This window comes from Zonotrichia albicollis, chromosome 2 (genome assembly GCF_047830755.1).
Source record: "Zonotrichia albicollis isolate bZonAlb1 chromosome 2, bZonAlb1.hap1, whole genome shotgun sequence".
NCBI lineage: Eukaryota > Metazoa > Chordata > Aves > Passeriformes > Passerellidae > Zonotrichia > Zonotrichia albicollis.
Window position 1 is genome coordinate 114,867,600 of NC_133820.1, and position 18,390 is coordinate 114,885,989.

Here is an 18,390-nt window from a genome sequence, read left to right on the forward strand (position 1 = left end):
TCTGACCTATCATTATCATATCCTGGGACTTTTTATTTCCAGCTAAGCTAGTCAAGCTGGTATCTTATTGGAATATGAATCCCAATATAACCAGTTAGATGGTGCCTGGGCCAGTTCTGACCTTCGCTGCTGGGCCAAAGGCAGCACTGCGGTGTTTTACCCCAGAGATACCTTGGCTGCTGGAGAGTGCAGCGGGGCAAATCCAGGCTGTCAGGACTCCGTTTACCTCAGGAGAGAGAGCTTCTGGCGATGGTGGAGAGAAAGGGAGTGGATTCTGCTAGAAGGTAGCCAGATGTTTATTCCATGGGTACAGAGATGTCTGCACCGGGCCACTGCTGCTAACAGAATCAGGCCACATGGTCTCATTAACATTTTAAGCTCAGGACAGGGGAAGGGGAGGGGACAGGTGAGCCACCAACCAGGTGAAGGGGCAGGGTCTCAAGGGACTAGGGACACCTATCACACGACGCCTTGCTGGTATGTTAGCCTGATTGACAGGGCACACTCAGCGAGGGGCGAGGGGGAAGGGAGAAGGTAAAACAGGATATTGCAACACACCACAACAGTATCTGTTAAACCAAATAATCTGTGCAGTTTATGGACCCACTATAGCTGTCACACACACTGCCTAAAAAACCTGTTATGTTGAAGACTGTACTATGTGTTTTTAAAAATTAAATGACATCTATAAAAATATAAATATATATATATAGATACATAAATAAATAAAATCATTACAGACAGTTAACCAAGGTATCCTTTAGGTAGTGCAATCCAGTTTACATATAAGGAATGAGCAGAGAACATTTTCTAATATACATTCAAAACAGGTCATTGTGAATGTACCAGTGCTGTAATATGTACAACAACAATAATAAAAAATGTGACATCGTGCTGTTAAAGCCCCAAGCTCATTGATATTAGCTAAAGGATGTCATCAGACACTGAAGTTCCAAGGCGAAGGTGACATGGTGGTGTCCAGTCAAATGTTGGACTCAATGATCTTGATGGTCTTTTCCAACCTTAATGAGTCCAAGACTCAGTAATATCAGGCAGATTTCATTTCAAACCCTGTATTTGGGTTAAGGTTCTTGAAACAGTAATCAAACCATAAAGAAATCTCTGCCTTTTTTTCTTTTGAAGGATAATTGCTCAAACTCTGTTTCATTATCAGTATTGCTTATCTTAGTAACTCTGCAGGCTAGGTGTTCACTGGTTATCAAAAGTAGATTTTATCCATGATGTATTTGACATTCTTTTACCTTTTTTTTTTTTTTTTTTTAACACAGTACAGTAAAGTGAATGTATAAATGTTTATTGTGCATCTTTATGGCTCAGGTTCTGAGTTCTGTTGACTAAAATGTAGGCATCAAGGAAAAGACTGAGGGGAGACCTCATTACAGTCTACAACTGACTCAAATCAAGTGGAAGTGGAAAAGCAGCACCTATCTCTTGATTCTGGTGATTGGTGAGATGACCTGAGGGAATGGCATGAAGCTGTGTCAGGGAGGGTTTGGGCTGGATATTAGAGAGGTGTCTTTTCCTTGAAGTTGTGCCTCCATGATTCTAGTTCTCTACCATACAATGTAGCAAACAATTTGTCTTCAGTGTTGAATTTCTATTACTGCTGGCATGTACAAAGAACTACAAAAGAAAATGCTCTGTTCTGATGAGACTTACAAAGGAATATGAATTTGAAAGTTAGTAATTGATATTACATACTAGAATCACACTCCAAGCTGAAACAATGAAAGAGTGCCATGTACAATATTTTTACTGTTAAAAATTTTTTAATGATTTTACTCACTGATGATGTAGATTAAGTTACTAACAACAGTGTGGCTTATTCAATTAATCTATTGTCAGATTTAGGAGTTATAATAAACTATCCCAGACCATCAATAGATGGAAAATAAGGAAGATCTTAGATCAAGTGGGATTAGCAGCTGTATGACACCATTGCATGATGTATGGTTCCAAAAGGCTGAAAATGTTCTGCAGACTTCTCAGCAGTCTGAAGAATAGATTATTTTCAGTTGGGCATGTATCTCTACTTGCCTGTGTTAGAGGATTCCAGACACATGCTTTAGATGTTTCTCCCTGAATAGAATAACACAAGGAGTCTTTACACAGCATCTAACAGTCTCACAGAAACCTGCTGCTATAACCTTTTGTCTCCATTTCTTGGTTTAAGGAAGCTTAAGTGAGTTTATGGTGAAATTTCTGAATGGTGGTGTGAAGAGGAATAGCAAAACAATCTAATATATGGGTATACAGAACTTTAAAGAAAGGGGGTACATCAGCAAGAAATTAGACAATGTTTCCTAATTTTCACTTTTTTGTAATCATTAATGGCAAATTATGGCTTGCAAAAAATTTGCAGAAGGAAAAATATTTGAAACTGTTTTCTTATACTTGTTTTTTGAAATTTTTAAAATTCAAAACCAGTCTGTCATGTCTGTTTGCCACAGTTTTTGTAACTTTTGAAAGTAATGCTTTAAAGTTAAATATCGTCAATTGCTAAGCTGTGGTAATACAAACTGCCAGTTCTCTGCACAAAGAGCACTCTGAAACTTTCCAAGAATTGTGAGCTATATTAATTGCTGGTTAAGTTCATTTTAAACCACTTTGATTTTATTTATGGCTGTAAAACTAAGAACTAGGTAAATGGAATGGGAGCTATTTCTCTTTTAGCTAGTTCAGTAGTAATTTTCTAATTTTGTTTGAAGACTTGAACTTCTCAAGTAACAGACAATTTGATTATTTAAATTGTAACCTGGAACATACAATTTCCCCCCAAAAATATATGTGCACAATTCTGTTTTGGATTCAGGGTTTAGATGCCTCAAACAGGAGCTACAGCAGCCTGTCTCTAGTTCATGGTGCTAAAGCTGGTACTGCCAGTGGAGCTTATTAAAAGATCATTACAGGTTTAGTTTGGAGATTTCATTTTGCTTTTAGATTATTATGGATGATAATATGAAGAAAACCATAAAATCAAAAACAAGGTTGTCACCAGGGGCTAGCATGAACGTGGAACGAGGCATCAAGGTTCTTTTTTGGACAAAAATTGCTGTAGCAAAAGCAGTTTTTTGAAGCAATTAAGGAATTTTACATTAATGTGCATATTGGTGAACAGTCAGCAGCAGCACAGTCAGTAGGTTTCAAATGCACAAGAGGGACTTGGCCCTGTTGGAATGAGTCCAGAGGGTGCTGCAGAGATGGACAGAGGGATGGAGCACCTTTGCTATGAGGAAAGGCTGAGAGAGCTGGGAGTGTTCAGCTTGAAAAACCAGAAGGTTCCAGGGTGACCTAATTGCAGCCTTCCAATACCTGAAGGGAATCTGCGGGGAGGATGGAGAGGGACTTTAGACAAGGGAGTGATGGACAAGAGGGAATGGCTTCCCACTGACAGAGATTATGTTTAGATGGGATATTAGGAAGAAATTCTGCCCTGTGAGGGTGGTGAAGCCCTGGCACAGGTTGCCCAGAGAAGCTGTGGCTGTCCCATCCCTGGAAATGTTCAAGGCCAGGCTGGAGAGGGCTTGGAGCAGCCTGTTCTAGTGAAAGGTGTCCCTGCCCATGCCTGGTTTGGAACCAGAGGGTCTTTAAGGTCTCTCCCAACCCAGGCTGTAAATAAATTGTCGGCGTCATGGGCCATTCTGTGATACAATGAATTTCTAGAATGTGCCCTCTGAGGGGCAGCACTGAAGAGCAGGTTTCTGTGAACAGCTACTTCTAGTCATAGTATGGATTAGGTGTAAGGAAGGGATTAAAAGTTGTCTGAAATAATTGGTTTTCAAAGGTAACTCATATGTTTGAGAATATTAATGCCAATCTGTCAATAACCCTGCAGCATCTCTATGCAGATGTGAATAAAGTGTGTAAATTTGCACCCGTTGATTTCTGACAATAGTGAAGCTTTTCCAGTAACATTTCTAACTTCAACTTTCATCTTGTTTTCCATGCAGAGTTTCACAAGGGTCTTTGGCAGCATCAGTTTTCTTTCAGCAGAATTAGCTTTTCACAGTTTCTACCTGGAATTTGCTGCGGAAGTGATGGAGTTTTTCACCACTGAGGTTTTCAAATAATTCACAGTGTAGTTATTTGCAGATGATCTTAAGGCAGATGTAAAAATTGCTGAGTTGCTGGGTTCAGCTCCTTTAAATCCACATTACCTTGATTAAGCCAATCTTTAATTTCTTGGCAATGATATCCTTTATTAAACCTGTGTGATCCTATGTAAGTGAATTCAGCTACTGCATATCAATTTGCCATTAATTATAAATTTGCTTATTTATAAGCAAATTTTGTAAGTCAGTGCACAATGTATTTTGCTGCTGGTATTAATGATTTAATTTAATCTGATGGGGGTCAGCCTTTCAGAGAATAGAATTTTGGTGAAAGTACATTATTTTACCTATGTTAAAACACTACCTAGGCAAGGACACTGGAGGTAATACCCAAGAACACTAAGGAAATGCTCTGTTGGTTGCTCCAGTTGTCAGGATATGGGATGTTGGATTGTTTTTAGGCAATATATATATATATTTTAGTTGATTTCTTCTTGGAACATCTTCCATATGCTAGAATATTTAAAGTGTATTTTTAAATAGTGACTGGCAATCTGCAAAACACCATTTTAGCTTCAATGAGATCATATGCTACTAAAATACTACTTATACTAGGACACTGAGATGAATTGAAAGTAGCACAGCTAAAAAGTGAAGGCAACAGGTGTTTTATTAGATTGCAAATATTGGCTTTTTTAACATCTGTAAAATAACTGCTACTTCATCCTAAAACTTTTTGAAAATTTGCATGTTTCCACTGCTGAATATCAGTAAGTCCCATAGTTCCTAATGTAGTATATATTCCTTTCAGGTGTTTTTGACTAATAAAATGTGATATCCTCCTCTAGCACATCACCAGTTTCATAATGTGATGCAGGACTGAAAGACTTTTGATTGGATACCAGGAACCTGATTACTAAGAGTATTCTGAAAAAGGAACAGGGCAGGCTGTTCTCCTACACACACACACACACACACACACACACAGAGAAACCAAACCAAACCAAACCAAACCAAAAAAACAAAAAAAAAAACAAAAAAAAAAAAAAACCAAAAAAAACAAAACAAAAAGAAAAAAAAAAAACACAAAAAACCCCACAACACCCTGGAGTACTCAGCATTCTGTAATTTTCACAGAGATGACTGTAAGGTGTATGTGCAGTCTGTCAGGAAGAAGTATTTTTTTGTGTTGCTAGAAATTAGAGATTAATTTGTTTTGGTGCAATTATTTTAATAATCTCTTTAGTAAGTAAGAATTGTGAGACTTATCTCTGCGCAAATGCCTTGGACTATTAATTTGAACAAATTGAAGCATCCTAGACTTCAATTTCCCCATTGTTTAAAATTAAGATCTTCCCTAGTTTACTCTTACAAAGTAATTTAAAGAACTTTTTAAAATATGCTGTTTGAGTCTATATTGTTGAGAGTTTTAGCACAATTATCCCAAGAATAGATAGCTGATAAAGCAATTACAGTCAAATCATTCATCCTGATGCTTTGATCTTCTGTATGCAGAATGCTATAACAGTCTCACATTTTAAAAACATGCCACCTCCCATAAAGTAGTGATTTCAGGTGACTAATAATTGTGTATAGCACAGAGTTGATATTTAAATGCAAATTGGGTCCTTTTGGTTTGTGCAGTTTTGGATCTTAGCCCACAATTCAGAGGCAGCACACTTCACAGAAGTGTGTAACTGTGTCCAGTTCTGGGCTCCTCAGGACAAGAAAGACATGGAGCTTCTGGAGATGGTCCAGCAGAGGCCACAAAGATGATGAGGGTTCTGGAGCATCTCTTAGGAGGAGAGACTGTGGAAGCTGCGCCTGTTTAGGCTGGAGAAGACGAGATGAGATGAGATGAGATGAGATGAGATGAGATGAGATGAGATGAGATGAGATGATGAGATGAGATGAGATGAGATGAGATGAGATGAGATGAGATGAGATGAGATGAGATGAGATCTCAATAACCCATACAATATTTCCAGGGAGGGTGACAAGAAGATGATGCCAGGCTCTTGTCAGTGGTGCCCAGTGACAGGACAAGGAGCAATGGCCATAAACTGCACAAGAAGTTTCACCCAAACATGAGGAAGAACATTTTCCATGGAGTGAGGCAGAGCACTGGAACAGGCAGCCCAGGAGTCTTGTGAAGTTTCCGTCTCTGGAGATATTCCAAACCCACCTGGACACATTCCTGTGTCACCTGCTCCAGGTGACCCTGCCTTGGCAGGAGGGGTTGGACAGGGTGATCTCCAGAGGTCCCTTCCAACCCTAAAAGCTCTGTGCTTCCATGAGTCTGTGAATAATACAGATTTAACTAGAAACAGTGAAATTCAAAAAAACATGGACACAGTGGCTGCAACACATAAAATGATGATCTACTTAATTTGCAAGTGCACATGGTATTTAAAGTGAGTGCAACTGAAGTGTCAGTCTGGAAATGTGGAGTGTCAGAGCCATCTGGGAAAAAGCACCCTGCCCTATTCAGACATCATTTATGTCCAAGACCCTTGCTGTCATGGCTGCTGGAAACTTTGCCTGTCTTAAGATTTCATGTAGGGAGCCTTTCTTAGGCTTTTATGTAATGGCATGTAACAAAAGTATCAACACCATCTGAGTACCATTTGTCCATACAAAGCAATATCTTATGATTTGGGGAAAACCCTGGCTCCATGAAAACTGATGCAGAATATTTTTGTGACTCCACTGGAGCCAGGATTTTCTGTATCTACCAATACTTTCACAGTAATTGGATGTGGAGCTGGACATCAATACCAATTGCTGATAATATTGAGCTGTAGAATGTTATTTGCTATAATGGTTGTCACCAGAGGCAAATCTGTCTTCTGCCCCTTCCAAAGGAGACATTTAGGGAGGAACCCTCAATCTTTTCAGAAACATATCAAGGGAAGAGAAAATGGTCAGTGTAGTCATAGGTGCAGTCCAGCTTTCTACCAGCTGTTTGGGCCAGAGCTCTGAAATCCCACTGCAGTTAAAGACAGCCTCAAGAGATACCTAAGTAATGGTGTAGCTGTCCAATGCCTTCCCAAGTCATTCCTGGGGTAAAGGTAGTGTGGGTCAGATATTTTTGCAGTTCACTAATTTTGAAGTATAAGAAAGGTCTTTTGAGGCCATAAGGGTAACTGGCAGCTTCCAGAGTTTTGCCCTGGTGAGATCAGTCCTGGTCTAGGGTCAGAAGGCGAGAGAGTGAGGAAGGATGAAAATTTTACTTTAACCCTTCATGTCTTTATTTGTCCAGCAATCTCTCTATATATCAGCTGAGCCAGGGGAATCTAGGAATGTGTCTATGCAGATCTGGGTTAGAGAAGCTCTTTTCATTAGGAATTTAAAGATGAAATATACCTTCACATACATTTTGAAGGAGACCCCCTTTTCAAGCACAAAACAATAGATATTCTGTAAAATCATTCTGTAATTGTTCTCCATTTTTCTCCACTTGTTCCAATGACAGTGATAGCACTCAGTCAAAGTCATGTAGGTAGTACATGTGCATGACAGGGATTAAACTTTTATTTTCTGACAACAGAAAATAAAACTTTAAACTGAAGAAAATAATCTCTTGTAATACTTCAAGATTTATCTATTAAATTGCTTGCCAGTAGTTTGAAAAAAAAAAGCTATCTGAAATCACACTGGGAAATCCTCTGAGTTCAGTCAAATCTCTGAGTCAGCTTCATTTATCACTGCCATCACTGGCTGCTCTATAAATACATCTGCTTTTACAGCCTACACATTCTGAGATTTGCCTGTTATCTCCTCAGAAGAGAAGGGCTAGTGGCTTCTCTTCAACAAGCCTGGCTCAGTCAAAGCCAAAACAAATGTGAGCCCAAGAGGCCGAGTGCATCAGTTGTTGTTAGCTTTGATAGTCCCTGCTATCATTTGAGAGTGTGCTTGCAGCCAGTCCAAGTTGGCAGAGTCAGCCCAAGCTGATTGGAGCTGCAGACATTTTTGCTGACTGGAGTCATGCTATCTTTGCCAGTTTGCTGGAATAGACACAGACACTGATTGGGTCATGCTGAAAACATTCCTGTCCTATGAAGCAAGTCTGTTTGTATTTCAGGTTTGCCAGGACTAATGAATTAAAAATCTTGGGCTCACCACAGTTTGCTGTTTAATAATGCCTGTAACAGAAGGATTTTTTCCTCCCTGAAGTGTGACAGCATCATAATCTCTCATCCCTGGCAAGGAGAGGAAGGAAAATCAGAATTGTGGAAAAGGGTTATCTTTTGGGACAGCAAAGCCTATGGGAAGTGCAGGTAGCAGCATGTTGCCCTGACAGCTGTCTCAGCTTCTCAGACCTTGTCAGTTTGTTGCTATGCAGCAGGTGCAGCCTTTTCTTTTATTGAAGCTTTACTCCATAAAGGCAACGACGAGCCAAGGCAGTGGCTGGCCCTGGATTATACAAGTGCAGACACTCCGCTAAGTGAGGTAAGGCAACAGGTGTGCAAAAATCCATAGAGATCTAACCTAGAGCATTTAATCTGAGTTCTGCTGCAGGTTTTTTACAGAGGAACAGCAGCCAGCCAGCTCTATAGGCAATTGTTGAGAAGATGAGAGCTGCTCATTAAATCTGATTAAGTTCCAGGTTGCCTACTCACTCTCATCTCTGTCCACAGAGACATTGTTCTTCATTCATGGGGAAAGGATGTGGGGAATTAGGGGCAGTTGATCTGCATGTTTCATAGTATCACCTTGTTTGCACACAGACTTTTTCCATCCCTTTCTGTTCTCTGTGATTGCTTTTTGTGATGGAGAGAAAGAGAAAAATCCTTTTTTGAGGACTTTACAAAAAAAAGGAGAGAAGGGATAAATGCAATTTAAAAAAATGATAACAGGGTAAATGCTGTGTATCAGGATAAGATATCTTCTGAATTAGAATAAAATGGAAATTTTCTTTTGTGTTTCAATAGAATTCATCATTTCTTACTGAAAAGGTATTGATTTTTTCCCTCACAGAGTAGATGGTTAAAAGGGTTAATTTAAGAATATTGCAGACCACAGAGTATGTGATTGGGATAAAAAACAGTCTGGTAGCAATGTTGTTGTGGCAACTTTAAAAACTCTAGCAGAAGGCATCCTTTTAATTTCTTAGGCTATGATGTGAAATGTGAAGTATACTCTTATGTGGAAGACCACTTGAGATAGTCAGTGTCAGAGAAAGTGTACTAACAGCACAGAACAATGAAAAGCCTTCTTTTAAGGATTTGCTTATCACTTAAAATCTCTTCACTTGGAGAGGATATTTTCTTTACCTTGTATTGGGAAGTAAGGAAGGGAAATATGTTTACGAATTTTGCATTGGTAATTCTGTTGTATTTAAAAAAACAATGAGATGTCTCAGATGTTTCTTATGAAGTGAGGGGAAAAGATCAAGAATGCTCAGAAGGTAAAAATTATTTACTCTGATGCAATGCACTTCAAAATAAAATATTTCACTTGACTCCAAGGGTCTTTTCCTGAATCTAAAACATACATGGGTGCAATTTATTTGGCTTTTCTTTGCCTCTGCTTCACAGATAATAGATCCATTTTTGTGGGTCTTGAATACTAGTAATGGGAAATTAAGAGCAATCCCTGATATCCTTCATATACTAGCAAAAATAGACACTTTCAGCTTCAAATAAAATTTATTCAAAGTAAGGATTTTAGATTATTTGTTGTTATTATTGTAAATTATTTGTAAGAAAAGATTATACACTTCAAGTCACAAGTAACTGTATCACTCTGGTAGCTAAACATAGAGAGAGACAAAGCAAATAAACAAGAAATGCTGAAATTAATGGACCCAATGCAAATTTGATCCTCTTCTACTGATTGCATGGCATTGATGCCAGAGAAGTCTTTGATTCACTTGTACACCACCAAGGAAGATTATACTCCTGAAACAGTGTTCTGTTCTATTGACTTTTTGAGACTGCCAAATAATTCAGTATGAATTGGAATGACTTGGTAGCATTTTCATGCAGTACAATAGCTACTTTACTGTAAAACTGCAAGACTATTGGCTTGGGAAACTGGCTCTTGTTTTCACCAGCTAAATGCTCTGTTGTCTGCTGACAATGAGTTAGTAAATTCATTGTATTTTCCTGATGAATTTGGTTTCTAATTCCCTAAGAAGTTTTTATGGTAATTTGAAAGCATAATTGTCCACCCATTTGGTATGAATACAATGTGTGCTGGATAGCAGTCCAGAGTCCTAAAATAATTTCTTTATGGGCAGATCTTTTGCATGCACAAAGTCCCACTAACTTCACATTCTCAACACATGGTGCTAATCAGAAGATTAATATCTTTGAATTTCAGCAGCTTTGTGTAGATAATCAAGGGGATTGTTTGCATTCAGCTATTCAATAGAGTTTAACCAAAACTGTTCATTCAAAAGTGAATGTTCATTCAATAGTAGAGCTCAGAGTATAACTTCTGAGGGCACAGACATGTTTTAATTATACTGTTAGTAGCTAATTCTTTTATTGCCCAACAGTTCTTTAGTGCCATATTTGAAATGAACTAGCAGTTTTCTTAATGGACATCACACAGGGTAAAATCACTTTTTGGAATCGATGGTCTCAGAAGAAAGACAGAGGACTGAGTAAGGTCCCAACCCAGGAGCCAAATCCATGCAGACAGACCCCTACACCTGCACAGACTTCCACTGAAGAATCACCACCAAGGTTTGGAGACCCCCACGTATTTTTGGCCATGAAGTGTGTGACTTGCAGGAACACTTGGGCTGGGGGAGTTTGGGTGGAAGGTAGAAGGATGAGTGCCTCCTCATTGACACCATGTGGAGTGGTGTGCACAGTTCCAATCACAGGGCAGCCCTGGGGTCATGTTACTCTCAACTCCCCACCCCTTCTTCCTTCTTCACCTTCAGAACCAGGCAGTATTGCCACGAGTCAAGGCTTGCTGAAGGGGCAATGGCGGGGAGCAAGCAGGTGAGAAGAGAGGCAGCTTCCTTTGCCATCGTTCTTTCTAATCTATAAATAGCAAAAATAAAAGCAGTCTCTGCACTGAATTTCACTTAAATTCTTTTTAAATGGAAAAGAGAAATGGCGCTCCCTTGACTTTGATTCTAAACATCTAGCTAGGATGGGAAAGTGCATGAAAAGCATTAAAACTCTGTTGAATGATGTCACATGCTCTGTAATAAATATATTTTTTGTATTATTGCAGCTGGAGCAAACAAGTAAAAGCATTGACTCAAGTGCCCACATGATCACCACGGCCAGGGTACCTGCTGATAAGCCGGTACGAATTGCCTTCAGCCTTAATGATTCCCCAGGTACCGTTCAATTTGTGGAGTAAAACACAATGCTTTTAAATTTAAACCACAACTGCTTTAAATTTTACATTAACTTACCAATGTTTACAATATCCAATGTAGTCCAGTGTAATGGATGGATTTTTTTTCATGAGTGGTATCTTGTGGTCAGATTTCCTGTCTGATAACTTTTAATGTTTCCATTAACAATTTCATTAGACTAAATCCACTAGATTGACAGTTTTAATCTTTACTTTCTTCCAGTGGTTTGTGGAATGCAATTAGAATGGTAATTAACTACCAAATTTACCTGCATGTGCAGTACGTCTGATTGTGTGGAATTGCAAAACAGGAAAAGTAAAAGGATAAATTTGTCTAGAGGAGGAAGAGGCTTTTTCTAGGGGGAAGGTTGGAAAGTGCCACACATGCCCAGCTTGGTGAAAGGTTTCAGGAAACAGGTGCCCCACATGGCACGTTCTCTCAGACAGCAGCAGAATTTCATTGATGTTTATCCTATCAGCTCATGCTGAGGGAGTATTAATTTCCCCAAACATACCCTGTACACACATGGACCCTTTGGTGTAGATAAATATTATCAGTTTGCACCTTCAATATTATTAAGGACCAGAGAGCTGTTGCCAAACACTGAAAGTCAAAATTAAATAAATCAAAGGGGAAGCTTAAAAGCATCCAAAAAAAGTTGGCTGCTGCTTTTGCTAAAGGTGAGTGCCTGGAGCCAGGGCTGAGATGTGTTTATGGCATGTGGTGTAAGGACAACTGAAACCTATGCTGCTGAGAGCTTTATGGGACTCTTTGCATTGTAGAATAGTATGATGGTTGGTGCCTGAGGTTTGTGTGAACAGAATCTCAGCTTGAATGCAATTTTCTATTTTAAAAATATTTTAGAAGATGCGTTATCTTTCCTAGCAAATTGTTGTGTACTACTAATTTTCAGCTACAATACTGAAATACAATCTCATCCCCTAAGCAAGGGAATTAAAAACCAAACATCTTCATATATTATTGACCCTAACTTTCAATTCATAAGGATGAGTGACAAAGAAAGATTAGGACAAAGAATATAAAGAAACATGTGATAATCTATGTGCCTTTTTCATAAATTAAAATAACCTGGTAATTACATTTTTTATTACAGAGACCAGTAAGGAATCATTCAAATATCTCAAGATACAGTCACATGATAAATTTCCTGCAGGAATTATGGCATAGATAGGTCTTGAAGAGAGATGTAAAAGAAAGGGGAACACTCTTACAAATGATGAAAAAAGAATGCTAATGTGAGACACAGAAAACAAGTCAGGGAAAGCTGAGACCATGGGAAAATCAAAGAGAGCAGAGTAGTTTGTGACAAGAGACGGCAGTAGGAAATGACAAGGTTGTGAATAGCTTGCAAGAGGGGAACATGAAAGGCAGGAAGCCTGACTTCCTTAACATTGCATCATATTTTATTTTCTACCTTTTTATCCTGCTAATAATTCCAACCTCTTTCTTAACCTTTACAAAAATAAACTCAGGGAAAGGTAATCTTTTTCTTCTACATATTGTTAAATTGTTCCAAATGTTAAAATTGTTAAAATGTTGAATCCTTTATTGTATTATCCAAATGTTCCTACAGTATGCTGTCCAGAATCTTCATGAGTACTGATTAAAAAAAAAAAAAAACAGCAACCAGTAGAGTGAGTGCCATGCTCCCCTCTGCATCACATCTGTTTGGGGGCTACCAGGAGGTCTAAACCAACATTATTGTTTTACCATACCATAAGAATTTCACCTGCTTTTATGTTAGGTATATTTCAAGAAGACAAAGGAAATAAGCTTTTAATAGGTGTGAAAATTTCCAGCAAAGTATAATTGAATCAAGAGAGTACAAACAAGTATTTAACATATTTTAAGATGATCCACAAAACATTCAGAAGATAGACTTTTAGGTATTCTGTAGTAGGTGCTTTTTCCCCCTTAGTCTTTTATATTTTTTCACCTTTTTTCTCCTTGATGAGGATATTTGTTTTCAGTCCAAACAGGAGTGACCTGATGTGTGATAGTAAAGCATCCGCTGAAGCTCATCCACTGCTAGGATACAATAAGTTCTTGGCAAGGGCTGAGTGGTGAGGAAATCTCTCTGACTTAAGCTTTTCCTTAAATTCTACCTCACTTGAAAGGCACAGTGACACATTTTGCCAAGAAAGGCTGCATTCTCCTTCCGGGGGCTGTGCAACTGCTTACTAGGAGGAACTGACAGCATAACTGGATATAAAAAGAGGAAATGGAATGTTTCTTCTGGGTGGTGATTATCTCACTGGCTAGGATTGTAACCAAGCAGTGGGTGTGAGGAGCACTGAAAGGAAAAACTACTCTCAGCTTATGAAAAGAAATTACTTTAACTGACCTACAAAACCAGAGCTGTCCTGAGTGTACAAGAAATAATGTGTCTTACATTATTTGTCAGCACCTGATGACTGAAATTCTGGCCAGCTTTGTGAGATATTTTTAATGTGATAGTAGAGTAATCAGTTCCTTAAAAGTCTCAGAAGCAGCCCATCAGAGGGTGCTATATAAGACATTTTTATTGTGTATCTCTTATTCCTGTATATATAAATGTCTACGTTTGGCCCTTTCACTCAAGTTCACTAACACATTTCCCAGGGTGTGTCTGTGCACTCTGTCACAGCAATTTGACTTAAGGTACCATTTTAGAGTAATGAATTGGAAACAAACTATTTCAACCTACCTTATATCACTTGGAAACTAATGCAGCTTGAACTAAATGTGGTGTTCCAAGATTCAAATAAATGTTCCAAAGTTGACAATTAATTGTGGTTTGTCAGCATCAATTTAATGTTACCCATGAAATTGAGTACGTCCTAATTTTAATCAATCTTACAAATACATGAACTTAATGGGATTTTGATAGCTGGATTTGTTTCGTGTAATAGTTCAAAGGGAAGATTCAAAGGGATAGGTTCATCTCTCTTTACCTTGCCTTCTCAAATAAAAGCTTGAATCTAGCTGGAAAGTTCTGCTCATGACATGTGGTGATAAATGACTGGGTCTGAAATTGTTAGTGAGTTCTTTAATTTGAAATTAGTCTACCTCTGACAGCACTTTACTAAAAAATCACTGACAACAAAGGCAAAACATCTTCTAATGAACCTGACAGAGAGTGGAACAGCGTCACATTTTTGCAAGCATAGCAAAATTACTTATTTTACTCTTCTTTATGCTCATTATCCTAGTGACTACAAAGAATTTTTTGCTTTTGTAGTTTATCATGCTAAACCGTTTTGCAGTGGTGGCTTCTTCAAAAGCAACCTTCAAATTCTTACCCCCCCCCTCATATTGGTTGTGATGGCTCCAGGGGTTTTCCAGCACACTGATTGACAGCCAGTGAGGATTGCTAAAATATATGGCTAAAATGTGCAGAGCTAATTTCATAAATCTACACCTAACCTACAGGGCTTGATTCTTGGGGGATTAGATGGGAAATCAGGTGAGACAGCCTCAAAGGGACATTCATCTGAGGATGCTTAGGTTTGAATGAAGGTATATGAAGCAGAAGGATTTTGCTCTTACCTCTTCTGTTATGGACTGTTTCTATTTTTGTAGGTCCACAACTCTCATTATTGAGCAAGCCTTCACATCCTATTCCTGGGTGGGGCAGTGGCCGTTCCCCACTATTTTATCAGTGAGGTAACTGCGAGGTTGTGCGAGGTCGTGGCAGGCAGGGCTGGGAATAGAAGCCCTGGAGCTGCACAGAGCAGTGCCAAGTTGCAGTCACTTAGCCACACAGCCTTCCAGGATGAATCTGATGAGTCTGTGCTTGTCTGCCAGTGCCCAGGCCCAGAGCTACTGCATCTCACAGCCCTCCCAGGGCTGAGGCTGGACCCTGACAGGCGCTTTGCCACTGTTGTTGGTGCAAGTTGTGGTGCTTGCAGTTCAGTTTGGGCACTTTTCCTGTGCAAGGGCTGATCCACTTACAGGATAGCAGCCTACTTATGTTACCAATTTAATTCTTTAATTTAGGAGGAAGAGATCTGAATATATTGGCCCACACATGTAGGAGAAAAAAAAATAGGACCTGACTGTATAATTAAATACTGGATCATAACTCAGTTACTCAAGGAAGCAGAGCTGTGATTGGCATTTCCTAAGTTTCAAGTGCTTGATTTAGCAACCTTAATGTGCTTTCAACACATTTAAATTTTTTATAATCTATTTCTTTCTATCTTAGTGAAGATCATAGAGAAACTAATTTTCAAGATTATACTGCAAGTGAATCAGATGTTATTCTTAAAGGATTTACTGCCTTTAGCTCACAGTTCAGTGAAATGGAACAGCCATATAGGAAAAGATTTGGGTACTACACTTCATTGTGCCAGACCCAAATCTTTTCTCAGCAACATGTGAAGGATTTCTCTCATTTGACTACATGATGGAGGTCTGGGATATTGGAATCTCCAGGAGCCCAGAACATGACTAAATAAGTGAAGCTTTCCAGAATCAAGCTTCATTCTCAAATGTGCAACTTTAGTGTATATCAGCTGCCTCAGGGCTAGTAGTGAGTTTTTTGTACAAAGCCAATCTCAGAGTTAATAGAGTTCAGATACTCTTTGTAACAAATGGCAGCTTTCAGCAGCAAGTGAGCATGTGAAGCTGATAAAACAAACATGAAAATCACACTATTTCAAGCACACAAACTGAGTCTTTGGCTAAAACCACACAGGTTTTAATCAGGGTATCTGTCTTTAGGGCATTTTTAAATATAGAACTTCAAAATTAGATGTGGGATCTTTGGGAAATCAGGAAATGCTACTCATTTAGAAATCATGTGACAGATACATTAACTTAGGTGCCTGTAATGAAATCCGTGATCTGATTCTTTCACATCACAGGATAGTGCTGCTGACTTTGCTGGTATGGCCATAATATGCACATGTACATTTTTCCTTCTTTCTTATTTCCTTTTGACCAAAATCTTGACTCATTTTCAGGTGCAGTGAGTTACTATCTCTCCTTTTTAAATATATTTTTATTTTAAACGAAATAAGTTTTCAACATCCAGCTTGAATTACAAATAATTTTTCCTTATGTGTTTCTTTATAGTGACTATAGGGATAAGATGTTCATAACTGGTGAAGAATCAGCCTAGATATTTTCAGGGATTTGTGGTACAGAAAAGCCACTAACTCTATTATAAAAGAGGTCTTTGATTATATAAGTGATTCCTTATAATAGTCTAGATATTCATTAAAAATTGATAGTTAATTGAGAAAAGGGAGAAAAAAGGTATTTCAGAGTTCAGTTTTCTAGTTAAGGAGTGGTAGAGTAGAAAAGAACAAACAGACCAGGAGATAGTTTTGAGAATGTTTTGATCTTCAGAATAATTTCATTGGCATTTCAGACATTTTTGTATCTGATTTTCAGAGTCAATAGATTTTTAAGACTAGAAGTCAATGTGATTTTGACTGGTATTCTGCTGGTAAGGGCAATAGCAATTCTCCTGAAAAAAATGCAAGAGTTTCTGTCTCTCCTCTTGACACCCTGAAAACATCCTCAAAAAAGTTTTAGGAAGTGAATGTCTGCTTTCATTTGCTTTCCCCTTGTGTGAAATTTAAGTTTTAATTATTACCAAGTGATTTTTATTGTTATTGTTGTGGTTGTTACTTTGACAACAGCGAAATACTGATCTGGGGCAATAATTTATTTCGCTGAAAGCTGTGGGGAAAGCCTTTTGTTCTTCTTTTTGTGAAAAACAAGACTGTAGTTAGCTATGAGGATTTCTGTTAATTTTTGTAAACTAAATACTTCAGCTGAAATTCTCAGAAGAGCCAAAGAGAATTAGGAACTCAGGATAATTTCAAAACACTGAAGTCTGCAGCATTTCTCGATGATGTTCTGCATATCAGATGATGATCTAAACAAGTCTTAAACTAGTATAACTAAAAAAAACCCTAGCAGCTGTTCAATAGATGCTAGGGCAAGCCCATTATAAAATGTACTATGGTATGTCATAATGGTTAGGATACCAGTGCATTCTATTTTTAGTACCATTGACTCAGTCACTTGAGTTCAAAAAATAAGCAGGGAACATCTGTTTATTGAAAGGATTTCCTCTACATTAATTTCTCTCTCTATTCCATCCTTTATAATGTACTTCCAAACTTTTTAACTGGTTCCTTTCAGAGTATTATTTTCCAATATTCTGAGACAGCATTAATTTTATTTTCTTATTAATAGCTGATCCTATGAAAATGTAATTACTCTCTGATGTTTCTTCAAATTTTTTTTAATCATATGGAGTGTTGCTTTTGCTGTGTTTTTCTGAATTTTAAAGATGTTCAAGATCCCTCAGTAAAGCTCCTGTAGCAAAGATTGTACTGCTGGAATTGCCAAAACAAATAGCAGTTTAAGTGCCATCCATGACTCTGGTCCAATATCTCTGTCAGAATATTTAACAGCTATTCAGCCAAATACCTGCAGAGCAGCTGTAGCCCTAGTCACACCGAGACTTATTCCGTCCTTCCTTTTAGCCTTGCCATATGATTCATCTTTCTCCTTTTAGAATATTAGTCTATTTATATATTGTACAAGAAAGCAATAGCAAATTAAAGATAAACACTTGCACATTAGCATGATACAATTCTGTACAATTAAAGCAATTTAAGTATTTTCCAGAATGGGCATGCTTGACATATGGTGTGAAGAAAGAAGGGAGACACTCACATGACATGGGTATGACTTTTTGATAATGCAGCAAGAAAACTACTCCACGAAAATACAGGAACTTCACTTAATTTCCTGAGGAAATTGAAGAGTTTTTACTTTTGTATCAGTACTTTTTTTCTCCTCTTCCCAGAGGCTGCCCAGCTCTAGCTATATTACTGAGTAAGGCTCTGACCATGTGCTAGCCAGTATGTTTATTTTATATAGGCTAAGGTGACTTATTTTACTTTTCCCCCCAGCCTCCTTTGCTGTATAACCACAGAGGCCAGGAGAAAGAGATATCAAATATTT

General features: G+C 38.2%; 1 protein-coding gene across 4 annotated transcripts in view; it reads left to right on the forward strand.

The window, feature by feature from the left end:
* MAP3K7CL (MAP3K7 C-terminal like) overlaps window positions 1–18,390 on the forward strand; it is a 53,632-nt gene that overhangs the window by 7,540 nt on the left and 27,702 nt on the right. Inside the window, exons 1-3 of one of the 4 annotated variants that reach the window (XM_005487138.4) lie at window positions 8,091–8,525; window positions 10,635–10,768; window positions 11,271–11,379. In XM_005487138.4, the coding sequence (XP_005487195.1) occupies window positions 11,310–11,379 (70 nt within the window). In that variant the 5' untranslated portion in view covers window positions 8,091–8,525; window positions 10,635–10,768; window positions 11,271–11,309. Of the gene's footprint in view, window positions 1–8,086; window positions 8,526–10,634; window positions 10,769–10,952; window positions 11,033–11,270; window positions 11,380–18,390 lie in introns of those variants that run through there. The other 3 variants (XM_074536097.1, XM_026793572.2, XM_074536096.1) reach the window with 3 other exon arrangements.